The 26,403-nt window shown below is 54.6% G+C and overlaps 1 protein-coding gene across 1 annotated transcript; it reads right to left on the minus strand.

The window, feature by feature from the left end:
- Positions 1 to 2,919: 2,919 nt before the first annotated feature.
- LOC144487963 (H-2 class II histocompatibility antigen, A-D beta chain-like) lies at positions 2,920 to 25,898 on the minus strand. Its single transcript, XM_078206007.1, has 7 exons — positions 25,695 to 25,898; positions 7,802 to 8,077; positions 6,185 to 6,457; positions 4,953 to 5,066; positions 3,500 to 3,529; positions 3,263 to 3,370; positions 2,920 to 3,155 (listed from the first exon to the last, which is right to left on the minus strand). The coding sequence occupies exons 1-7, from the start codon at positions 25,774 to 25,776 to the stop codon at positions 3,127 to 3,129; spliced, it is 912 nt and encodes a 303-aa protein (XP_078062133.1). The 5' UTR covers positions 25,777 to 25,898; the 3' UTR covers positions 2,920 to 3,126.
- Positions 25,899 to 26,403: the final 505 nt, after the last annotated feature.

The raw sequence follows: 26,403 nt of genomic DNA on the forward strand, positions 1-26,403 counted from the left end.
GCCTCACAGTGCCAGGGACCCGGGGCAGCACGGTGACACAGTGGTTAGCACTGCTGCTTCACAGCTCCAGGGTCCCGGGGCAGCACGGTGACACAGTGGGTTAACACTGCTGCTTCACAGCTCCAGGGACCCGGGGCGGCACGGTGACACAGTGGTTAACACTGCTGCTTCACAGCTCCAGGGACCCGGGGCGGCACGGTGACACAGTGGTTAACACTGCTGCTTCACAGCTCCAGGGTCCCGGGGCGGCACGGTAGCACAGTGGTTAGCACTGCTGCTTCACAGCTCCAGGGTCCCGGGTTCGATTCCCGGCTCGGGCCACTGTCTGTGTGGAGTTTGCACATTCTCCTCGTGTCTGCGTGGGTTTCCTCCGGGTGCTCCGGTTTCCTCCCGCAGTCCAAAGATGTGCGGGTTAGGTTGATTGGCCAGGTTAAAAAAAAAAATTGCCCCTTAGAGTCCTGGGATGCGTAGGTTAGAGGGATTAGCGGGTAAAATATGTGGGGGTAGGGCCTGGGTGGGATTGTGGTCGGTGCAGACTCGATGGGCCGAATGGCCTTCTTCTGCACTGTAGGGTTTCTATGATTTCTATGATTTTGTTGACATTGAGGGAGAAATTATTATCACAGCAGTTCACCAGATTCGATGTCTTCCAGAGTACAACAACTGGTTGTGTTGGAAAAAATTCTCATCTTCCCCTTTCTGGTTCATTTCTCGATTCCCTTCATAGAACACAGAACAGTACAGCACAGAACAGGCCCTTCGGCCCACGATGTTGTGCCGAGCTTTATCTGAAACCAAGATCAAGCTATCCCACTCCCTATCATCCTGGTGTGCTCCATCTGCCTATCCAATAACCGCTTAAATGTTCCTAAAGTGTCTGACTCCACTATCACTGCAGGCAGTCCATTCCACACCCCAACCACTCTCTGCGTAAAGAACCGACCTCTGATATCCTTCCTATATCTCCCACCACGAACCCTATAGTTATGCCAACCTTTGGTTACTGACTCTCTTGCCACTGGAAGCACTTCCTCCTCATTTACTCCATCTAACCACCACCCCCCCCCCCCGCCCCGATTTGAACACCTCGATTAAATCGCCCCTTTGACCATCTCTGCTCTGAAGAGAACGATCCCAGCTTCTCCCAGCCTCTCCACATCCCCTCATCCCTGGAACCGTTTCGGGTGAATCTCCTCTCCACGCACTCCCTCCAAGACATCCTTCGTTACGTTTAGTGCCTGGAATTGGATACAGTGCTCAAACTGGGGCCAACAAATGATTTAATCAGTTTTAGCCGAACGCCTTCGCTTTTGAATTCTTCATCTCTCTTTTGCAAACAACCTTCCCAGCCAATATCAGCCATGATTGAGTGGCAGAGTAGACTCGATGGGCTGAATGGCCTAATTCTGCTCAAAGAAACCTGTCCTGTTACCTTCACTGAAATTTCCTTCATACTCAACTTCTTTCTACTTAAACCTCATGTTTCTCAAACCAGTGGTTGGGGGCAGACTGGGGCAACCAGAGGGAGCCCAGGGGGCTCTCGCCAGGATCCCACCAAGACCCCCATCCTTCGTGACACAGTCAGAAGTCACCAGCTTCAAGTCCAAGAGGTTTATTTGGAATCGAGAGCTTTCGGAGCGCTGCTCCTTCCTCAGGTGAGTGTGGAGTCCGAACACCTGATGAAGGAGCAGCGCTCCGAAAGCTCGTGCCACCAAATAAACCTGTTGGACTTTAACCTGGTGTTGTGAGACTTCTTACTGTGCCCACCCCAGTCCAACGCCGGCATCTCCACATCATTCTTCATGACCACATTGCTGAGAGTCACGTGTAGGCCAGGCCAGGTAAGGACGGCAGATTTCCTTCCCCAGAGGAAGGGTGGGGAGTAGCTGGCATGGTTTCCATTGCTGAGAATACCAGATTCCTAAAAACTGGCCTTGGGTAGAGAGGGAGAGGATGGGTTTCATATTTCTGTGGGGGGTGGGATGGGGGAGGGGGGTGCAAGGTAGGCGAAGATGGCAAGAAAGGTCAGGCTTGGCTCCGAGATGTGGAAGAGCCAATGTCAATATTCGTAATGAATTAGGGTTGAGGCTTTGAAGAAGCCTCCTTCACTGCGGCCATTTTTATATTTCAAAAGGAAAAGAAGGGTTTGTTTTTGTCCCTTCAATCTCCTCCCATTCCCCCACCCAATGCACATCCCCCACCCAATGCACATCCCCCACCCAATGCACATCCCCCACCCAATGCACATCCCCCACCCAATGCACATCCCCCACCCAATGCACATCCCCCACCCAATGCACATCCCCCACCCAATGCCCATTCCCCACCCAATGCCCATCCACACCCAATGCCCACCCTCCACCCAATGCCCACCCTCCACCCAATGCCCACCCTCACCCAATGTCCATCCTCACCCAATGCCCACCCCCCCATCCAATGCCCACCCTCCACCCAATGCCCACCCTCCACCCAATGCCCACCTCCTCCACCCAATGCCTATCCCTCACCCAATGCCCATCCCTCACCCAATGCCCATCCCTCACCCAATGCCCATCCCTCACCCAATGCCCATCCCTCACCCAATGCCCATCCCTCACCCAATGCCCACCCCCCACCCAATGCCCACCCCCTACCCAATGCCCACCCTCTACCCAATGCCCACCCTCTACCCAATGCCCACCCCTCCACCCAATGCCCACCCCCTCACCCAATGCCCACCCCCTCCACCCAATATCTATTCCCTTTCCCACCACCATCTTGATTGGGGCAGTCTCATGGTCATGCCCTGCACCCTTCTCTTTAGCGCCCCCCAGCTCTTCTGCTGGTCAGAAGTGGTACTGCAACCTCCTCCTCCTTATCTCTTCCCCCCCCCACCCCGCCCCCAAGATATATTCCGGATATATAACTCCAGACTGAATTACTGCATCAACACATTGGCAAGTCTTTATTACACACAGGAAGAGTTCTTCACAAAAGCGTTACAAGGTTATATTTATTGAATGGTTTGTTGCCCAGAAATGATCATGTCCTGCCCAATCTGGAGCAGGAGAATCCCTCATGGACAGCACAGAGTCACAGCCTCCAGTCACCGCACTAATATAGATATATTCCACACAGCTCGTAACCTCAGGCGTGGGATTTGGTCAAATCATCAGCTGTAACAGAGAGAGGGGATGTTGGGTGAATTGAGTGAAAGTTTCTCTCATTCCGGGTTGTAAATGTGACAGTAAACAAGGTGACAGATATACAGGATCTCTGGTACCTGAAGTGCAGCTGGTGTTGGAGGTGTTTGAGGTGTTTGAGCTACTCGAACGCACACTGGAACTACACAGGTTCGGTTGGCAGGATCCTGACCGTTTAGTGAACTTGGCTGGGAAGAGAGAAACAGCAAGTTGTGTGGCCATGATCAGTATATCTCCCACCCCCACCCCCAGCTCCCCCTTCCCAAATTATTCCCATACGGCCAAAATTACTCCGAGTCCAGGGTAGTTTCTCTTACCTGTCAGGTCAACGTTGAACTGGCCGGAACCTGTGTGAGAAACAGAATGGTGAACAGTTTAACATCAGCCTCTGGGAGTGATGTATTTCTAAACAGACTCTCCCTCTTCCTGCTTTGTTTTGTCTGGGATTTCTATCCCTCTCTCCCTCTCTCACACACAAATACACTCAGTGAATCATAGAATCCCTACGGAGCAGAAGGAGGCCATTCAGCCCATCGAGTCTGCACGGACCACAATCCCACCCAGGCCCTTTCATAGAACATAGAACAGTACAGCACAGAACAGGCCCTTCGGCCCACGATGTTGTGCCGAGCTTTATCTGAAACCAAGATCAAGCTATCCCACTCCCTATCATCCTGGTGTGCTCCATGTGCCTATCCAATAACCGCTTAAATGTTTCTAAAGTATCTGACTCCACTATCACTGCAGCCAGTCCATTCCACACCCCAACCACTCTCTGCGTAAAGAACTTACCTCTGATATCCGTCCTGTATCTCCCACCACGAACCCTATAGTTATGCCCCCTTGTAATAGCTCCATCCACCCGAGGAAATAGTCTTTGAACGTTCACTCTATCTATCCCCTTCATCATTTTATACACCTCTATTAAGTCTCCCCTCAGCCTCCTCCGCTCCAGAGAGAACAGCCCTAGCTCCCTCAACCTTTCCTCATATGACCTACTTTCCACTTTTCCCCCTAACCCCATGCATTTACCCTAACTAGTCCCCCTGACACTAGGGGACAATTTAGCACGGCCAATCCACCTAACCTGCACATCTTTGGACACTGCCTCTGGAAAAGCAGCCAGCATAATCAAGGACCCCACGCACCCCGGACATTCTCTCTTCCACCTTCTTTCGTTGGGAAAAAGATACAAAAGTCTGAGGTCACGCACCGACCGACTCAAAATGGGTTCTTCCCTGCTGCCATATTCACAATTCTCTTCACATGTTGAAAGCAGCAGGTTCAAACACACCAAATGTCCTGATTAATTCCAAATATTTGGGATCCTTTGCTAAAGTCGTAGAAAAGAATATTGCAGGTTCCTGGGGAGACGATAGGCTAGTGGTATTATTGCCAGATTATTAATCCAGAAACTCAGCTAATGTTCTGGGGACCCGGGTTCGAATCCCGCCACGGCAGATGGTGGAATTTGATTTCAATAAAAAAAATCTGGAATTAAGAATCTACTGATGACCATGAAACCAGTGTTGATTATCGGAAAAACCCACCTGGTTCCTTTGGGGAAGGAAATCTGCCGTCCTTACCCGGTCTGGCCTACATGTGACTCCAGAGCCACAGCAATGTGGGTGACTCTCAACTGCCCTCCAAGGGCAATGAGGGATGGGCAATAAATGCTGGACCCAGCCAGCGACACCCGTGTCCCAGGAATGAATAAAGAAATCCGTCTCCAATGTAATCTGAGAGTTTCTAATCTCTGCAGTCACTTACGATTTAAGATGCAGCGGGACAGAATTCCCATCACCAGAGCAAAGCAGATTCCCAGTATTCCCAGCACGGCTCCGATGATGATCAAATCTTCATTTTTTGTGATCCTGTTATGTTCTGAGGGAAGTTTTAAAATTTGTTCATTAATGTTGCAAGTAAGGCTTACATTAACACTGCAATGAAGTTGCTGTGAAAATCCCCTAGTCGCCACATTCCGGTGCCTGTTTGGGTTACACTGAGGGAGAATTTAGCACGGCCAATGCACCCTAACCAGCACGTCTTTCAGACTGTGGGAGGAAACCGGAGCATCTGGAGAAAACCCACGCAGACACGGAGAGAACGTGCAAACTTCACACAGAAAGTCACCCAAGCCGGGAATCGAACCTGGGTCCCTGGTGGTGGGAGATAGCAGTGCGAAACACTGTGCCACCCCAGACAGTTGGGAGACAGTTTACCTTGTGTTTGCAATCTTAACACCCGGACAATCCCCACCCGCTCCACACCCTCCCTGAGAATGCCACTCCCTGTAATAAGTGGCCTCTGATAATGGTGACAGATGGAAGAGGGGGTAGAAACATAGAAACTAGAAGCAGGAGGAGGCCATTCAGCCCTTCCAGCTGCTCCCCCATTCATTTTGACCATGGCTGATCATCAAATTTAATATCCTGATCCCCCTTCCCCCCCATATCCCTCGATCCCTTTAGCCCCAAGAGCGATATCTAATTTCTTCCTGAAATCACACAACGTTTTGGCCTCAGCTACTTTCTGTGGGAGTGAATTCCACACATTCACCACCCTCTGGGTGAAGAAATTTCTCCTCACCTCAGTTCTAAAAGGTTTACCCCTTATCCTCAAACTATGACCCCTAGTTCTGGACTCCCCCCACCATCGGGAACATTCTTTCTGAATCTACCCTGTCTAACCCTGTTAGAATTTTATAAGTTTCTATGAGATCCCCCCTCACTCTTCTAAACTCCAGTGAATATAATCCTAACTGACTTAGTCTATCCTCATATGACAGACCTGCCATCCCAGGAATCAGCCTGGTAAACCTTCGCTGCGCTCCCTCGATAGCAAGGACATCCTTCCTCAGATAAGGAAACCAAAACTGCACACAATACTCCAGGTGCGACCTCACCAACACCCGATACAATTGCAACAACACTTCTGTACTTTGGGGACAGGGTGGGTTTATTGATCTATTCCTGCCTGAGTATCTCAATATCAAACCTTACCAAATGGTAGCAGGAGTTTTCCTGTGAGGGCCTCATGTTCCACTTGGCAGGAGTAGTATCCGTCCACACCTCCATTCAATGTGAGGACGTTTCTCGCCTGAAAGGTCCCATCCCTTTGGGGTAAAATGTTCATGGTCTCCGGTCCGTCGACAATGGCCACTCCGTCCCTCAGCCAGCTCACTTGAATGTTTCTCGGGAAGAAGTTCTTCAGCGAACACACCAAATCCCTCTGGCCGCCTTTCTCCTGAAGAAAGACTCTGCTGGATGTCGGAGCTGTGGAACCAAACAGGAATGGCTTACAGGTTAGAATCGGCATGCTCAGGAATCTTCCAGAGACCCCAGCCCTTTGGATATGGTGCAGGGACAGCTTTGGAGTAGATCTGGTGCCGCTTTGGAATTGTTAAAAGAAGGCATGAACGTGCGTAGAAAAGGTGCAGAAACTCATTACTCTCAAGCCCATTGGAACTGTCAACAGAATTGTCAACATCAACTGTCAGAGGGATCTGTCAATGGGATCTGCCAGAGAGTCAAAAGGACCTATCAAAAGTGGCGGCAAAGGAAGTTGTCAATTTGTCAAGGCATTTAAAAGACCTGCCCTTATTACTTTTTTAAAATTTGTTCGTTCATGGCATGTGGGCATCGCTGGTTGGGCCAGCATTTAATGCCCGCCTCAAATTATCCTCCATTTCAGAGGGCAACTGAGAGTCAACCACATTGCTGTGGCTCTGGAGTCACATGTAGGCCAGACCGGGTGAGAATGGCAGATTTCCTTCCCTAAAGAATATTAGTGAACCAGATGGGTTTTTCAGACAATTGAGAATGGTTTCATGGTCACCAGTCAACTATTAATTCCAGATTTTTATTGAATTTGATCCTGGGTGCCCAGAGAATGACCCAGTGACAATATCACCAGCCCACTGCCTCCCCATGAGACCAAGGGCATAGGTTGGTATGGTGAGTATGGGGTGGGCTGGACGATAAGGGGTCATGGAGGTTGGAACGGATGTGCGAGGGGAGGGGCTGGAGGGGTTTATTTTATTGTTCATTTTTTAATCTGTCACATGAACATTGATGCACAAAACTGGAGGCCCCAGTCTCCACACTCGGTCACCCCAAACTCTCTGCCTTACCCCATCCCACCCCACAAAAACCTCCATCCGTATCGTGAGGAGGCGATGGTCTAGTGGGATTATCGCTAGACTATTAATCCAGAAACTCAGCTAATGTTCTGGGAACCCAGGTTCGAATCCCGCCACGGCAGACGGTGGAATTTGAATTCAATAAAAAATATCTGGAATTAAGAATCTACTGATGACCCATTGTCGGAAAAACCCATCTGGTTCCTTTAGGGAAGGAAATCTGCCGTCCTTACCCGGTCTGGCCTACATGTGACTCCAGAGCCACAGCAATGTGGGTGACTCTCAACTGCCCTCCAAGGGGCAACTAGGGATGGGCAATAACTGCTGGGCCCAGCCAGCGACGCCCGTGTCCCAGGAATGAATAAAGTAAAATCTGTTGTGCCAGGGCTCTGGCAGAGTCTGACGCCCACGCTGCGCGTTCCCGTGTCGATCTGATCCTCTCTGTGTTTGGCGGCTGTTTGCGGTTATATCATCGTACCCGTTCCATTCAGAGAGAGGTGGCTGGATTCCGCCGTTTGCTTAATCTCATCGCAGACGCTCTCGATCCGGCGAGGTACCGTCACCATGGAATCGGGGTCAGAATTCCGTCTGTTGACCACAGGTTGCATGAAAGACCTCACAGCCACGTATCTCAGACTGCTCGTATCATAGAACATGACCGTCGCGCCATCATAGGCGTAGCGCAGGCGAATGTTGGACAGCGTCTGGTTCCTGTGGTAGAAACATTCACACTGCACATGAAGCAGGTGAATCCCTGAAAGAAAAACACAACACAAGATAACAGGATTGGGCGATGTGTTCTGGAGGCTGTGTCGTGTGTCCAGCCTTGGAAGGATATTTCACACTGTGAAAGCACTCGTGAATTTACACACTTACCACAGTGCGGCGCTCCCTCAGCACTGACCCTCCCACAGTGCGGCGCTCCCTCAGCACCGACCCTCCCACAGTGCGGCGCTCCCTCAGCACTGACCCTCCCACAGTGCGGCGCTCCCTCAGCACTGACCCTCCCACAGTGCGGCGCTCCCTCAGCACTGACCCTCCCACAGTGCGGCGCTCCCTCAGCACCGACCCTCCCACAGTGCGGCGCTCCCTCAGCACTGACCCTCCCACAGTGCGGCGCTCCCTCAGCACCGACCCTCCCACAGTGCGGCGCTCCCTCAGCACTGACCCTCCCACAGTGCGGCGCTCCCTCAGCACCGACCCTCCCACAGTGCGGCGCTCCCTCAGCACTGACCCTCCCACAGTGCGGCGCTCCCCCAGCACTAACCCTCCCACAGTGCGGCACCCCCTCAGCACTGACCCTCCCACAGTGCGGCGCTGCCTCAGCACAGACCCTCCCACAGTGCGGCGCTCCCTCAGCACTGACCCTCCCACAGTGCGGCGCTCCCTCAGCACTGACCCTCCCACAGTGTGGCGCTCCCTCAGCACTAACCCTCCCACAGTGCGGCGCTGCCTCAGCACTGACCCTCCCACAGTGCGGCGCTCCCTCAGCACTGACCCTCCCACGGTGCGGCACCCCCTCAGCACTGACCCTCCCACAGTGTGGCGCTCCCTCAGCACCGACCCTCCCACGGTGCGGCGCTCCCTCAGCACCGACCCTCCCACAGTGCGGCGCTCCCTCAGCACTGACCCTCCCACAGTGCGGCGCTCCCTCAGCACTGACCCTCCCACAGTGCGGAGCTCCCTCAGCACTGACCCTCCCACAGTGCAGCGCTCCCTCAGCACTGACCCTCCTACAGTGCGGCGCTCCCTCAGCACTGACCCTCCCACAGTGCGGCGCTCCCTCAGCACTGACCCTCCCACAGTGTGGCGCTCCCTCAGCACTAACCCTCCCACAGTGCGGCGCTGCCTCAGCACTGACCCTCCCACAGTGCGGCGCTCCCTCAGCACTGACCCTCCCACGGTGCGGCACCCCCTCAGCACTGACCCTCCCACAGTGTGGCGCTCCCTCAGCACCGACCCTCCCACGGTGCGGCGCTCCCTCAGCACCGACCCTCCCACAGTGCGGCGCTCCCTCAGCACTGACCCTCCCACAGTGCGGCGCTCCCTCAGCACTGACCCTCCCACAGTGCGGAGCTCCCTCAGCACTGACCCTCCCACAGTACGGCGCTCCCTCAGCACTGACCCTCCTACAGTGCGGCGCTCCCTCAGCACTGGCCCTCCCACAGTGCGGCGCTCCCTCAGCACTGACCCTCCTACAGTGCGGCGCTCCCTCAGCACTGACCCTCCCACAGTGCGGCGCTCCCTCAGCACTGACCCTCCCACAGTGCGGCGCTCTCTCAGCACTGACCCTCCCACAGTGCGGCGCTCCCTCAGCACTGACCCTCCCACAGTGCGGCGCTCCCTCAGCACTGACCCTCCCACAATGCGGGGCTCCCTCAGCACTGACCCTCCCACAGTGCGGCGCTCCCTCAGCACTGACCCTCCCACAGTGTGGCGCTCCCTCAGCACTGACCCTCCCACAGCGCCTGCCACTCCCTCAGCACTGACCCTCCCACAGTGCGGCGCTCCCTCAGCACTGACCCTCCCACAGTGCGGCGCTCCCTCAGCACTGACCCTCCCACAGTGCGGCGCTCTCTCAGCACTGACCCTCCCACAGTGCGGCGCTCCCTCAGCACTGACCCTCCCACAGTGCAGGGCTCCCTCAGCACTGACCCTCCCACAGTGCGGCGCTCCCTCAGCACTGACCCTCCCACAGTGCGGGGCTCCCTCAGCACTGACCCTCCCACAGTGCGGCGCTCCCTCAGCACTGACCCTCCCACAGTGCGGCGCTCCCTCAGCACTGACCCTCCCACAGTGCGGCGCTCTCTCAGCACTGACCCTCCCACAGTGCGGCGCTCCCTCAGCACTGACCCTCCCACAGTGCAGGGCTCCCTCAGCACTGACCCTCCCACAGTGCGGCGCTCCCTCAGCACTGACCCTCCCACAGTGCGGGGCTCCCTCAGCACTGACCCTCCCACAGTGCGGCGCTCCCTCAGCACTGACCCTCCCACAGTGTGGCGCTCCCTCAGCACTGACCCTCCCACAGTGCGGCGCTCCCTCAGCACTGACCCTCCCACGGTGCGGCACCCCCTCAGCACTGACCCTCCCACTGTGCGGCGCTCCCTCAGCACTGACCCTCCCACAGTGCGGCGCTCCCTCAGCACTGACCCTCCCACAGTGCGGCGCTCCCTCAGCACTGACCCTCCCACAGTGCGGCGCTCCCTCAGCACTGACCCTCCCACAGTGCGGGGCTCCCTCAACACTGACCCTCCCACAGTGCGGCGCTCCCTCAGCACTGACCCTCCCACAGTGCGACGCTCCCTCAGCACTGACCCACAGTGCGGCGCTCCCTCAGCCCTGACCCTCCCACAGTGCGGGGCTCCCCCAACACTGACCCTCCCACAGTGCGGCGCTCCCTCAGCTCCGACCCTCCCACAGTGCGGTGCTCCCTCAACACTGACCCTCCCACAGTGCGGCGCTCCCTCAGCACTGACCATCCCACAGTGCGGCGCTCCCTCAGCACCGACCCTCCCACAGAGCGGCGCTCCCTCAACACTGACCCTCCCACAGTGCGGCGCTCCCTCAACACTGACCCTCCCACAGTGTGGCACACCCTCAGCACTGACCCTCCCACAGTGGGGCGCTCCCTCAGCACTGACCCTCCCACAGTGCGGGGCTCCCTCAACACTGACCCTCCCACAGTGCGGCGCTCCCTCAGCACTGACCATCCCACAGTGCGGCGCTCCCTCAGCACCGACCCTCCCACAGAGCGGCGCTCCCTCAACACTGACCCTCCCACAGTGCGGCGCTCCCTCAACACTGACCCTCCCACAGTGTGGCACTCCCTCAGCACTGACCCTCCCACAGTGCGGCGCTCCCTCAGCACTGACCCTCCCACAGTGCGGCGCTCCCTCAGCACTGACCCTCCCACAGTGCGGCGCTCCCTCAGCACTGACCCTCCCACAGTGCGGCGCTCCCTCAGCACTGACCCTCCCACAGTGTGGCACTCCCTCAGCACTGACCCTCCCACAGTGCGGCGCTCCCTCAGCACCGACCCTCCCACAGTGCGGCGCTCCCTCAGCACTGACCCTCCCACAGTGCGGCGCTCCCTCAGCACTGACCCTCCCACAGTGCGGCGCTCCCTCAACACTGACCCTCCCACAGTGCGGCGCTCCCTCAACACTGACCCTCCCACAGTGCGGCGCTCCCTCAGCACCTACCCTCCCACAGTGCGGCGCTCCCTCAGCACTGACCCTCCCACAGTGCGGCGCTCCCTCAGCACTGACCCTCCCACAGTGCGGCACTCCCTCAGCACTGACCCTCCCACAGTGCGGCACTCCCTCAGCACTGACTCTCCCACAGTGCGGCGCTCCCTCAGCACCGACCCTCCCACAGTGCGGCGCTCCCTCAGCACCGACCCTCCCACAGTGCGGCGCTCCCTCAGCACTGACCCTCCCACAGTGCGGCGCTCCCTCAACACTGACCCTCCCACAGTGCGGCGCTCCCTCAACACTGACCTCCCACAGTGCGGCGCTCCCTCAGCACTGACCCTCCCACAGTGCAGGGCTCCCTCAGCACTGACCCTCCCACAGTGTGGCGCTCGCTCAGCACTGACCCTCCCACAGTGCGGCGCTCCCTCAGCACTGACCCTCCCACAGTGCGGCGCTCCCTCAGCACTGACCCTCCCACGGTGCGGCACCCGCTCAGCACTGACCCTCCCACTGTGCGGCGCTCCCTCAGCACTGACCCTCCCACAGTGCGGCGCTCCCTCAGCACTGACCCTCCCACAGTGCGGCGCTCCCTCAGCACTGACCCTCCCACAGTGCGGCGCTCCCTCAGCACTGACCCTCCCACAGTGCGGGGCTCCCTCAACACTGACCCTCCCACAGTGCGGCGCTCCCTCAGCACTGACCCTCCCACAGTGCGACGCTCCCTCAGCACTGACCCACAGTGCGGCGCTCCCTCAGCCCTGACCCTCCCACAGTGCGGGGCTCCCCCAACACTGACCCTCCCACAGTGCGGCGCTCCCTCAGCACCGACCCTCCCACAGTGCGGTGCTCCCTCAACACTGACCCTCCCACAGTGCGGCGCTCCCTCAGCACTGACCATCCCACAGTGCGGCGCTCCCTCAGCACCGACCCTCCCACAGTGTGGCACTCCCTCAGCACTGACCCTCCCACAGTGGGGCGCTCCCTCAGCACTGACCCTCCCACAGTGCGGGGCTCCCTCAACACTGACCCTCCCACAGTGCGGCGCTCCCTCAGCACTGACCATCCCACAGTGCGGCGCTCCCTCAGCACCGACCCTCCCACAGAGCGGCGCTCCCTCAACACTGACCCTCCCACAGTGCGGCGCTCCCTCAACACTGACCCTCCCACAGTGTGGCACTCCCTCAGCACTGACCCTCCCACAGTGCGGCGCTCCCCCAGCACTGACCCTCCCACAGTGCGGCGCTCCCTCAGCACTGACCCTCCCACAGTGCGGCGCTCCCTCAGCACTGACCCTCCCACAGTGCGGCACTCCCTCAGCACTGACCCTCCCACAGTGTGGCACTCCCTCAGCACTGACCCTCCCACAGTGCGGCGCTCCCTCAGCACCGACCCTCCCACAGTGCGGCGCTCCCTCAGCACCGACCCTCCCACAGTGCTGCGCTCCCTCAGCACTGACCCTCCCACAGTGCGGCGCTCCCTCAACACTGACCCTCCCACAGTGCGGCGCTCCCTCTACACTGACCCTCCCACAGTGCGGCGCTCCCTCAGCACCTACCCTCCCACAGTGCGGCGCTCCCTCAGCACTGACCCTCCCACAGTGCGGCGCTCCCTCAGCACTGACCCTCCCACAGTGCGGCACTCCCTCAGCACTGACCCTCCCACAGTGCGGCACTCCCTCAGCACTGACCCTCCCACAGTGCGGCGCTCCCTCAGCACCGACCCTCCCACAGTGCGGCGCTCCCTCAGCACCGACCCTCCCACAGTGCGGCGCTCCCTCAGCACTGACCCTCCCACAGTGCGGCGCTCCCTCAACACTGACCCTCCCACAGTGCGGCGCTCCCTCAACACTGACACTCCCACAGTGCGGCGCTCCCTCAGCACTGACCCTCCCACTGTGCGGCGCTCCCTCAGCACTGACCCTCCCACAGTGCGGCGCTCCCTCAACACTGACCCTCCCACTGTGCGGCGCTCCCTCAGCACTGACCCTCCCACAGTGCGGCGCTCCCTCAGCACTGACCCTCCCACAGTGCGGCGCTCCCTCAGCACTGACCCTCCCACAGTGCGGCGCTCCCTCAGCACTGACCCTCCCACAGTGCGGGGCTCCCTCAACACTGACCCTCCCACAGTGCAGCGCTCCCTCAGCACTGACCCTCCCACAGTGCGACGCTCCCTCAGCACTGACCATCCCACAGTGCGGTGCTCCCTCAGCCCTGACCCTCCCACAGTGCAGGGCTCCCTCAACACTGACCCTCCCACAGTGCGGCGCTCCCTCAGCACTGACCCTCCCACAGTGCGGGGCTCCCTCAGCACTGACCCTCCCACAGTGCGGCGCTCCCTCAGCACTGACCATGCCACAGTGCGGCGCTCCCTCAGCACCGACCCTCCCACAGAGCGGCGCTCCCTCAACACTGACCCTCCCACAGTGCGGCGCTCCCTCAACACTGACCCTCCCACAGTGCGGCGCTCCCTCAGCACTGACCCTCCCACAGTGCGGCGCTCCCTCAGCACTGACCATGCCACAGTGCGGCGCTCCCTCAGCACCGACCCTCCCACAGAGCGGCGCTCCCTCAACACTGACCCTCCCACAGTGCGGCGCTCCCTCAACACTGACCCTCCCACAGTGCGGCGCTCCCTCAGCACTGACCCTCCCACAGTGCTGATATCCTTCCCTATATCTCCCACCACGAACCCTATAGTTATGCCCCCTTGTAATAGCTCTGAAGGAGGAAATTTTCCAGAAAACCATATTTGTATCATTAAACATATTTTTATTGGACTAATTGGCACCACTCATAACGGGCCAACAATGCAGAGGGGCACCCCCGGATGGATATTCGATCGGGTCTCCCCCTGCACAGCTGAGAGACTCACGAATTTCAGAAACTACGGAAGATCCCTAATCTGCCTAGCAACAGCACGTAGCTGCATTTTTAAACTGGCCAAGGCAGACATAAAAATCTGATAAACTAAGAGATAAGGATAAAAGGTTAAGAATGAAATACCCCAGACACCCAACAGGACAGGATGACATTAACACTCAATCTCACAAGCAGGAAACACAGACACGGAACAATAGGATCAATTTAAATAAGAAGACACATAGAGATGGTAATGGGAAACGCATTTAGACACCGGGGCAGGACCAAGTAATCCCATTAACACAAACACACACCATACAAATGCTAATCCATGAAACTTCCTAGGGACTTTTGAAACTGACAGACCACTTTATACATTGTGTAAAAAAAGGCATAATCAAATGTTCCCGCGCGAATTTTGGATCCCTATAAAGATCCAGAGCTGATGTGATTTAATTGAGATCAACGTGGCCAAGCCACTGTTTCTGAGCTGGCTACGGGGGTCTCCCTGGGATCCCAGTAATTGTACAATAAAGACACGCTTTGAACCTTGATTTGCGACTCAACTTCTATTCTGCACTGGTAAGGGATATTTCCCTACAACAAAATGGCGTAGTCACAGCAGGATTTGATATCTGACTTCTGACTGATGGCCACAGTTTGAAAGTCGGGATCAAATTTAAACGAATCTGATACAAATCCAGAGCAGTCAAAGGCGAGTGCAGGTCTCCGTTCAAAGTGAGGTACCTTTAAGGGTTAGGGTTTGTCTGTTTTAAGTATTGTTGTCTTGTAGAACTGTATAATCTTGCCTAAGTTTTTAAATTGAAACAGAAGTCCGCACTAAAGAGGTACAGGTCAGAACGACCGCGTGGAAGAAGGTAAGTAACTTTTAACTTTAATAGGAGTAAAGGACCAGAGGTAAAGATAACAGGTTTTGGGCTATTTGATAACAGGAATTAAGACTAATATAAAGATAAGTACCGCATGCAGAACTAATTGGTGTAACTAACCCAGGATTGTAAATGAAACCGCTGTCTGTGCCAAGGCAATAGGACAAGGGAGTGCTTGACTCAAGGTGCCCTACCCTAAACTGGACGTTAAGAGGAGAAATCTCCCACGCTAAGGTTGGGTTTTGAAGCGGGCGCTAAGAGGCACAGGCACTCAGGGTGCAAGGCACGGACAGTGTAAATCGGGTAACAACACTGACTCTGAAGGGACGAACAACCTCAGAGTCGATACAGTTACTAACTATAACAGGGGCTTTGATAACAGAATACATGTGTGTAAGTGTTGAGGAAAAGGGGACCCGATCCATCCTGACCAAGAGACACGACGACGGAGGATCCATTAGGGACCCGGGCGGAGTTTGATAACCTTGTTCGTCTGTAGGGAACACCACAGCCCATAGCAGGATACCCGGTTTTGGGGGGTAACGGATCAACCCTGCTAGTGGGGGTGGTGGCCGAGCGGGAGGCGTTGTACTTAGAGGGGCTGGGAACAGGGGCGGACAAACCCACTAAACAACCAGCACACATCCCAATAAGACAACACAAAATAGTCCAAGCGTGAGGTGTCAGGAATAGTTGGGGGAGCCCAGGGGAAAGAGACCCACTGGAACCTCACTACGAGGCCCTACAGCAATACAGACGGTGCTGGGGCAGTATCAGTGACAGGAGATAAGGGAGAGAGTTGAGGCACTTTTACTGTAGCAGCCAGCATACGGGGGTTGCAGGACTGCTAGACAGAAAAATGGCAGACCACGTTGTTAAGGGAGAAACTGCAGTAGCTCTCATTTTGAAGTATCTGTTAGCCAGAGAAGCGATTGTTGCAAAGATGAAACGGAACGGGTGGAACGCATCACAAACTTTAGAAGATCAAAGAAAGTGGGTAGACGGAGTTAAACGGGACAAAACAAAAGTAATGGGAGTAATATTAGTGACCCAGTTAGCTGGACTAATTGAGGAAGTAAATGCCTCAATGGAGGAGAGACACAAAGAGACAGAACAAATTAAAGTATTACAGGAGAGAGTGAGGGAATTAGAACACAGAAGACACACTGCGGAGATAACGCAGAGATCAGAGGAAACGGACCCTCGGCGCCCATACGAGTCAGTGCAGAAACATACAACCGCTCCAGCATCAGAAGAAAACGTAGAAAATTATAATCTAGCGCCAGTCACGAGAGGAGGGACGTTAGCACAACCAAAGGCAACCTATAAGCCTTTTACGCCAGGGGAAAGGCAGCAGATGGATAGGAGAGATCTTAGTTTTTGTATTTCAGTGTGTTTGTGAGATCTGGTAGCTTGTCGAATGTAGGTGGTTGTTGTTGTAATTAGATTGAGAGCAGGGAGCTCTTTGTTCCTGTGGAATGTTTGCTACAGGCAGTGGGTGCAGTACATTGCACCTTGGTTTAGCCTCAGGGGGCTGGGAGAGTGTTAAAACTGTTAAAAATTAAAGTGATAGGATTTCTTGAATTTACTTCTGTTTTGAGTCAATTACAGTTTGGAAGAAAGAAGAATAAAAGCGATTGTCTTAATCAATGTTCTGTATTCTCTTTGAATGTTTTACACTCATCCCAGTCTGAAATGATAAGTTTGAATGAAAAAGGATGTACTGTGGAATGACTTTTGGAAGCTTCCATGTGTGTGTGTGTGTGTGTTTAAACAAAGTGGTTGCGTGGATGCTTTGTTGTTGTTTGTTTTAATGTTAAGAAAGGATTTAAACCTTGGAAGGAAGCATGTGCTCTTTCCTTTGTCTTGAAGTAGAAATTATAAGAGTTAGTTGAGGAGTTAAGAGAAGAAAATAAGTTATTTTGTGGAAAGGTAGAAAAGCAGGAACAAAAGACTGAGGTCTATGAATTAGTTTAAAGTGTATCAAGTCAGTGAAATACAGTATTAATCGCAGAATATCGCGATTTGCGAACGTCAGATAGTTTAGTATTCTGAACTAGTTAAAATTATGTACTGCCGTCGGAATTTCATGAGCCATCAAGGTTCAAGGTTTGCCAAATATAAAAGCACTGCAAAGCTTAAAACCTAGTCAGTTAAGAAACCAAAATGTTCCTAATCAAATAACTGGTATGTATTGTACCTGCTTTGATTTTGATTCGGCGCCTGTTACTTTTCCTAGAGTGCGGGGGTTTCGATCTGGAGCTCAGTTTAAAAAAAGAAACGGCTTAAATTAAAAGGGTTTGGATATCACGGGTACGATGTGTAAAGTGGTATGATACAACTGCCGCTTGATTATTTTTATTATACAGTATAGCACTGCCATATAGACACAAGAATAACATCAAATCCTGAAAAGCCTTAACCAACTTTGTATGATATATTCATATACTATATTGAATATTGATAAAGACATAATTATTTTGTGAAGTACTGTGGTGCGGCACTTGCACGCAAACAAATGATCAAATTAGAGATAATGTAAGAGTACATCATATAAAGATCGGAGCTGTATGGCATGTGATTTTAATGGGGAAAGCGATGTCTTTTGATAAGATTACAGACAAATGAATGGATGTCCAATTGCAGCCAAAAAAGGCCAGTACAAAGTGTTATTTAATTCACACTAAGCTTGCTATGGATGGGGGATGCCAATTCAAGTTGATTCGGACCAGGGAACACATTTCACAGGAAAGGTTCTGAAAAACATTTGCCAACTATTAGGAATAAAACAAAAATTTCACATCCCCTATCACCCACAAAGTTCCGGGATGGTGGAGAGGATGAATCGGACTCTAAAAATAACAATGGCAAAAGCAATGCAATCCTCAGGTAGAAATTGGACAGAAGTCCTACCTGCAGTTCTGATGAGGCTTAGGGCGACCACAAATCGAACTACCGGCTTGACTCCATACGAGCTGATGACCGGGCGAGCAATGCACTTACCCGAAAACATTATTACAGGCTGGACAGATGTGGGTCCGATAAAAGATAGGATCCGACGATACATCCGAGACCTTAGCACCCAATTGAAGGGGATGCGCCGGTCCGTAATTTCTAATCAGGCACAGGTCGACGCAGAGGGGGACTCAGAAATATTACCAGAAGTCCCAAAAGCCGGGAGCCGGGTATTAACAAAAGTGCTTCCTGCAAAACCAGGATTTGCCCCAAGATGGCACGGACCTTACGAGGTCATTATTAGCGGAGATACCTGTGCCTGTATAGATATAAGGGGACAAGGGGTCTGGAAACACTGGACCCAATTGAAACTATATGAGGACAAATGAACTAAAAAATACCGTTTTGCTCATTCAACTTCCACAGGAACCAGGACCAGATCTATCAAGACGTCGGAACCAACTACTTTTAATTTAATTGCCTGTTTATTTTCTGTATATACTGTAATTGTAAAATACTGTTGAAAAAAAAAAGAGCGATATGGGAACAGGGACATATCTGATAATAACCCTGACCATTGTAAATACACTCCAACATATGGGGGTTAGGGGAGCAGAACCACCAATCATGGAAGGAAACCTATTCCTGAAAACACACATCCAGATCTATGGGAATAGGACCGCTTGTTACCCCTCAGCGCGATCAGTAAACTCCCTATTCATCGCAACACCAGGGTGGCTCCCACAAGAGTTATTCACTATTGACACATCGGGGGCACCCTGCAAAGAACATATTGGGTACTTTAAGCAAGGGATACAAGGAAGGTGTGTAGAGCTCACTGAGCCGGGAATTCTAAGGGGGACGGGACCCCAACCGGAGGAGACACTTGGGAACTACCCACAATGTTTTAAGGGAGAGGGATGGGGGTGCGTGCATGCCTTTGTCCCTAAAAATGATTCGTGCGCTGAGGCACATTGTGCTCTCCAGGAGTGCCGGGTCCGGGAAGGACACTTCACTTGTGACTGCAAGCAACAAAAATGCATTGCAGTCACCGCGGGTAGGCAGCTTATGTGTGGCAAGTGCAACAGCACCCACGTAAGCTCAGCCTCAGGGACATATCCATTTGATTCTCACCAAGAGGTACAATCAAGTGGACAGTCCAGGGGGAGGGAAGGTTCCACAAGATGGGGCCATGCGGTCAAACGACACCGGGGTAATGCATGTTATCGGGTTAAAGACGGGTACGTGTTTTTATTTAAAAATGTATATATGACGGCCACAGACAGGCCTCCAAGGTTCTTTTCCGTAGGGACAATCAGACCTCTCACGGTTCCATGCCCAAGTGAAGGGCATGTCCAGAAACGCATAGTGACCAGGGCCATCAGCGCAGAATTTTGCTCCGACTGGCAGGCCCCTGTCACACTAGGGTCTTCTTTAGGATATGGATTTCTGGGGACACTATCCCTGGGAGGCGCCGCAGGGGTGATCAGTGCCAGTAATAGGAACTTCTTCATATGTGGACTGACCATTTTAGGAAACAACACCCTACAAGCATTAGGCGCAATTGACCAAGAACTCGCAGAACTCAGACTATACACACAACAAACGAGATATGCGGTGGACTATCAGCTAGCCAGACAAGGGGGGGTATGCACCATCATCAAGGAAAAATGCATCACATACGTACACGACGAGACACTAAACATAACAGCAGCCATGTCCGGGATACAAAAGCAATTGGATAACTTTAAACAGGGGTTAACAGGGACTGATGGGTGGTTAGGATGGCTGTTTAACACAGTTTGGGGAGCATATATTATGAAGGGATTAATCCTAGTAGTAGCCATCCTGTTCACACTCTGCCTTGGCCTAACCTGTATTAAAGTGATATGTGCAAATATTACATCAAGAATGCTACCCACTGCCAGTATCCAGATGCAAGAACTTAGCAACGACCCAGAAGAGGAGGAACAACGGCAAGGACAACAGCTGTACAAATCACTGTTCCTCTGAAGGTCGTCCATGGGGGGTCAGCCATGAATGGCACCCCCTGGACGAGAGGAGGGACTGAAGGAGGAAATTTTCCAGAAAACCATATTTGTATCATTAAACATATTTTTATTGGACTAATTGGCACCACTCATAACGGGCCAACAATGCAGAGGGGCACCCCCGGATGGATATTCGATCGGGTCTCCCCCTGCACAGCTGAGAGACTCACGAATTTCAGAAACTACGGAAGATCCCTAATCTGCCTAGCAACAGCACGTAGCTGCATTTTAAACTGGCCAAGGCAGACATAAAAATCTGATAAACTAAGAGATATGGATAAAAGGTTAAGAATGAAATACCCCAGACACCCAACAGGACAGGATGACATTAACACTCAATCTCACAAGCAGGAAACACAGACACGGAACAATAGGATCAATTTAAATAAGAAGACACATAGAGATGGTAATGGGAAACGCATTTAGACACCGGGGCAGGACCAAGTAATCCCATTAACACAAACACACACCATACAAATGCTAATCCATGAAACTTCCTAGGGACTTTTGAAACTGACAGACCACTTTATACATTGTGTAAAAAAAGGCATAATCAAATGTTCCCGCGCGAATTTTGGATCCCTATAAAGATCCAGAGCTGATGTGATTTAATTGAGATCAACGTGGCCAAGCCACTGTTTCTGAGCTGGCTACGGGGGTCTCCCTGGGATCCCAGTAATTGTACAATAAAGACACGCTTTGAACCTTGATTTGCGACTCAACTTCTATTCTGCACTGGTAAGGGATATTTCCCTACAACAGCTCCATCCACCCGAGGAAATAGTCTTTGAACGTTCACTCTATCTATCCCCTTCTTCATTTTATAAACCTCTATTAAGTCTCCCCTCAGCCTCCTCCGCTCCAGAGAGAACAGCCCGAGCTCCCTCAACCTTTCCTCATAAGACCTCGTTACAGCTGAACTTGATTACATTTTCATGCTCCTGTCTTGTGGAGTGGGGTTTGAACCCCAACATGGTGAGAATGTTCCCCAGTGTGCCACAACCATCTGTAAATCCACCCATCTGACGTGTTTTGCACGGCTGCCTCACAGCGCCAATGTCCTGGGTTCAATTCCGGCCTTGGGTCACTGTCTGTGTGGAGTCTGCACGTTCTCCCCGTGTCTGCGTGGGTTTCCTCCGGGTGCTCCGGTTTCCTCCCACAGTCTGAAAGACGTGCTGGTTAGGGTGCATTGGCCGTGCTAAATTGCCCCTTAGTGTCCAAAGATGTGCTGATTAGGGTGCATTGGCCGTGCTAAATTCTCCCTCAGTGTAACCCGAACAGGCGCTGGAGTGTGGCCACTGGGGGATTTTCACAGTAACTTGAGCCTACTTGTGACTTTTATTTCCTCCGATATTTCTCTTTTCCCGCCTGTCGTTTGAACCTTTGTCCCTCTGAACCTCCCCTGTGACCAGTCGAGTTGTCGACATTCCTGGTGCTCTGCTGAAGTTTGCTGTGGTCACTCATACACGGATCATCTCAGCACTGAGCAATTCTCCCAATGCCTATGCTTTACCTTCAGTGAATCATCCAATCATGGAATCCTTAGAGAGCAGTAGGAGGCCATTCGGCCCATCGAGTCTGCACTGGCAACAATCCCACCCAGGCCCTATTCCCATAACCCCACATATTTACCCTGCTCATCCCCATGATACTAAACAGCAATTTAGCATGGCCAATCCACCTAACCTACACATCTTTGGTCACTAAGGGACAATTTAGCATGGCTAATCCACCTAACCTACACATCTTTGGTCACTAAGGGACAATTTAACATGGCCAATCCACCTAACCTACACATTTTTGGTCACTAAGGGACAATTTAGCATGGCCAATCCACCTAACCCACACATCTTTGGTCACTAAGGGACAATTTAACATGGCCAATCCACCTAACCTGCACACCTTTGGATACTAAGGGGCAACTTAGCATGGCCAATCCCACCTAACCTGCACATCTTTGGACACTAAGGGGCAACTTAGCATGGCCAATCCACCTAACCTGCACACCTTTGGAGTGTGGGAGGAGACCGGAGCACCCGGAGGAAACCCACACAGACACGGGGAGAATGTGCAGACTCCACACAGTCATCCGAAGCCAGAATCGAACCTGGTTTCCTGGTGCTGTGAGGTAGCAGAGCTAACCCACTGTGCCACCCGTCAGCATATGTGTATCATAGAAGAAATCATAGAAACCCTACAGTGTAGAAAGAGGCCATTCGGCCCATCGAGTCTGCACCGACCACAATCCCACCCAGGCCCTACCCCCTTATCCCTACATATTTACCCGCTAATCCCTCTAACCTCCCCATCTCAAGACACTAAGGGGCAATTTTAGCATGGTCAATCAACCTAACCCGCATATCTTTGGACTGTGGGAGGAAACCGGAGCACCCGGAGGAAACCCACGCAGACACGAGGAGAATGTGCAAACTCCACACAGACAGTGACCCAAGCCGGGAATCGAACCCAGGTCCCTGGAGCTGTGAAGCAGCAGTGCGAACCACTGTGCCACCGTGCCGCCCCGGGTCCCTGGAGCTGTGAAGCAGCAGTGCGAACCGCTGTGCCACCCAATATGAATTGAATATTGACTATTATATGACTCGAGCTACAATAAAAGACCTCATGGTGCCAATAACAAAAAGGAAAATGGGCTTCCTTACAAACTACAGAAAACATGAATAAAGATACACTTCTTAAAGGCACAGTTGCTTCACAAGGGTCTATCCTCAGTCCCCTGCCCCTTTTCCCATAGGATTCCCATTCCTCCTCCTTCCAAGTTAAACTCGCTTCCCGTTTTAAGAGTGATTTTGTGAACTGCTTCCGTCACTGCCTGTGGCGGGCTGTGCGGGCTGTGCGGGCTGTGCGGGCTGTGCGGGCTGTGCGGGCTGTGGCGGGCTGTGGCGGGCTGTGCGGGCTGTGCGGGCTGTGCGGGCTGTGCGGGCTGTGCGGGCTGTGCGGGCTGTGCGGGCTGTGGCGGGCTGTGCGGGCTGTGCGGGCTGTGGCGGGCTGTGCGGGCTGTGGCGGGCTGTGCGGGCTGTGCGGGCTGTGCGGGCTGTGCGGGCTGTGCGGGCTGTGCGGGCTGTGGCGGGCTGTGCGGGCTGTGCGGGCTGTGGCGGGCTGTGCGGGCTGTGGCGGGCTGTGGCGGGCTGTGCGGGCTGTGGCGGGCTGTGCGGGCTGTGCGGGCTGTGGCGGGCTGTGCGGGCTGTGCGGGCTGTGGCGGGCTGTGGCGGGCTGTGGCGGGCTGTGGCGGGCTGTGCGGGCTGTGCGGGCTGTGGCGGGCTGTGCGGGCTGTGCGGGCTGTGCGGGCTGTGCGGGCTGTGGCGGGCTGTGGCGGGCTGTGGCGGGCTGTGCGGGCTGTGCGGGCTGTGCGGGCTGTGGCGGGCTGTGCGGGCTGTGCGGGCTGCGGCGGGCTGTGGCGGGCTGTGGCGGGCTGTGCGGGCTGTGGCGGGCTGTGCGGGCTGTGGCGGGCTGTGCGGGCTGTGCGGGCTGTGCGGGCTGTGCGGGCTGTGGCGGGCTGTGCGGGCTGTGCGGGCTGTGGCGGGCTGTGCGGGCTGTGGCGGGCTGTGCGGGCTGTGCGGGCTGTGGCGGGCTGTGGCGGGCTGTGCGGGCTGTGCGGGCTGTGGCGGGCTGTGCGGGCTGTGGCGGGCTGTGGCGGGCTGTGCGGGCTGTGCGGGCTGTGCGGGCTGTGGCGGGCTGTGGCGGGCTGTGGCGGGCTGTGGCGGGCTGTGCGGGCTGTGCGGGCTGTGGCGGGCTGTGCGGGCTGTGCGGGCTGTGCGGGCTGTGGCGGGCTGTGGCGGGCTGTGGCGGGCTGTGCGGGCTGTGCGGGCTGTGCGGGCTGTGGCGGGCTGTGCGGGCTGTGCGGGCTGCGGCGGGCTGTGGCGGGCTGTGGCGGGCTGTGCGGGCTGTGGCGGGCTGTGCGGGCTGTGGCGGGCTGTGCGGGCTGTGCGGGCTGTGCGGGCTGTGCGGGCTGTGGCGGGCTGTGCGGGCTGTGCGGGCTGTGGCGGGCTGTGCGGGCTGTGGCGGGCTGTGCGGGCTGTGCGGGCTGTGGCGGGCTGTGGCGGGCTGTGCGGGCTGTGCGGGCTGTGGCGGGCTGTGCGGGCTGTGGCGGGCTGTGGCGGGCTGTGCGGGCTGTGCGGGCTGTGCGGGCTGTGGCGGGCTGTGCGGGCTGTGGCGGGCTGTGGCGGGCTGTGCGGGCTGTGCGGGCTGTGGCGGGCTGTGCGGGCTGTGGCGGGCTGTGGCGGGCTGTGCGGGCTGTGCGGGCTGTGCGGGCTGTGGCGGGCTGTGGCGGGCTGTGGCGGGCTGTGCGGGCTGTGGCGGGCTGTGCGGGCTGCGGCGGGCTGTGGCGGGCTGTGGCGGGCTGTGGTGGGCTGTGGCGGGCTGTGGCGGGCTGTGCGGGCTGTGCTATGTCCTAACAACTCTCCAAGTACTCAAGCACTGGATGCTATAGATTTGAGTATCGGGATAGGGATGTTTTGCTGCAATTGTACAGGACACTGGTGAGGCCACACCTGGAGTGTTGGTGTCTTTATCTGAGGAAGGATGTCCTTGCTATAGAGGGAGCGCAGCGAAGGTTTACCAGGCTGATTCCTGGGATGGCAGGTCTGTCATATGAGGAGAGACTAAGTGGGTTAGGATTATATTCACTGGAGTTTAGAAGAGTGAGAGGGGATCTCATAGAAACTTATAAAATTCTAACAGGGTTAGACAGGGTAGATTCAGAAAGAATGTTCCCGATGCTTGGGGAGTCCAGAACTAGGGGTCATAGTTTGAGGATAAGGGGTAACCCTTGCCGAACTGAGGTGACAAAAGGTTTCTTCACCCAGAGGGTGGTGAATGTGTGGAATTCACTCCCACAGAAAGTAGCTGAGGCCAAAACGTTGTGTGATTTCAAGAAATTAAAGTTTTAAAGTTTATTTATTAGTGTCATAAGTCGGCTTACATTAACACTGCAATGAAGTTACTGTGACAATCCCCTAGGCACCACACTCCGACGCCTGTTCAGGTACATTGAGGGAGAATTTAGCATGGCCAATGCACCCTAACCAGCACATCTTTCGGACTGTGGGAGGAAACCGGAGCACCCGGAGGAAACCCACGCAGACACGGGGAGAATGTGCAAACTCCGCACAGACAGTGACCCAAGTTGGAAATTGAACCCGGGTGCCTGGCGTTGTGAGGCAGCAGCGCTAACCCACTGTGCCACCGTGCCACCCTGCTTGGGGCTAGAGGGATCGAGGGATATGGGGGGAAGGGGGGGGGAATCAGGATATTGAATTTGATGATCAGCCATGATCATAATGAATGGCGGAGCAGCTGGAAGGGCCGAATGGCCTCCTCCTGCTTCTGGTTTCTATATTTCTCCCCCAGTGTGCTCCATCAAGGGAAGGACAGTAAAGTGAGGCAGGGTAAACTGAAGCCACTTACCACTTGCACCATCCGTCACCTCCACAACAGAAGCGAGTGTCACAGCGAGAGCCACAAGGACACATCTGTAGTGAGCTGACATCTGGAGAGGATGGATTGCTGAGCCCGGCTGGAGAGAGACTGGGACTGATTGATACCAGGGGGTTCACTCAGACTGGCTGCAGTTCAGACACAAAGGTGCGATTGTGAAATCTGCTTCACAGCAACACACAAATACCGACTCCAATTACACCAGCGGTTTATCTGACAACGTCACTCTGACACTCAATTAATTATCTTCCTCATGCTTCTCACAAAACTTCCATTAAAGGGATGGTTTCCCTTAAAGGCATCATCTCATCATAAGCACTGATTGGCCAACACCATTTGATCAGGTGGGGTGTGCGTGCCAACCCTGGCGCATACATCAGGGTGAATTATCATCAACTTCAGGAAGCGCGAGGGCGGCACGGTAGCCCAGTGTTTCGCACTGCTGCCTCGCAGCGCCAGGGACCCAGGTTCAATTCCTGGCTTAGGTCACTGTCTGTGTGGAGTCTGCACATTCTCCCCGTGTCTGCGTGGGTTTCCTCCGGGTGCTCCGGTTTCCTCCCACACTCCAAAGATGTGTGGGTTAGGTGGATTGGCCGTCCCCATTGATGTCACACAGACATATAATAGAATTCCTATAGTGCTGAAGGAGGCCTTTCAGCCCATCGAGCCTGCACCGACT

Source organism: Mustelus asterias, unplaced genomic scaffold, assembly GCF_964213995.1.
Source record: "Mustelus asterias unplaced genomic scaffold, sMusAst1.hap1.1 HAP1_SCAFFOLD_1168, whole genome shotgun sequence".
Lineage (NCBI taxonomy): Eukaryota > Metazoa > Chordata > Chondrichthyes > Carcharhiniformes > Triakidae > Mustelus > Mustelus asterias.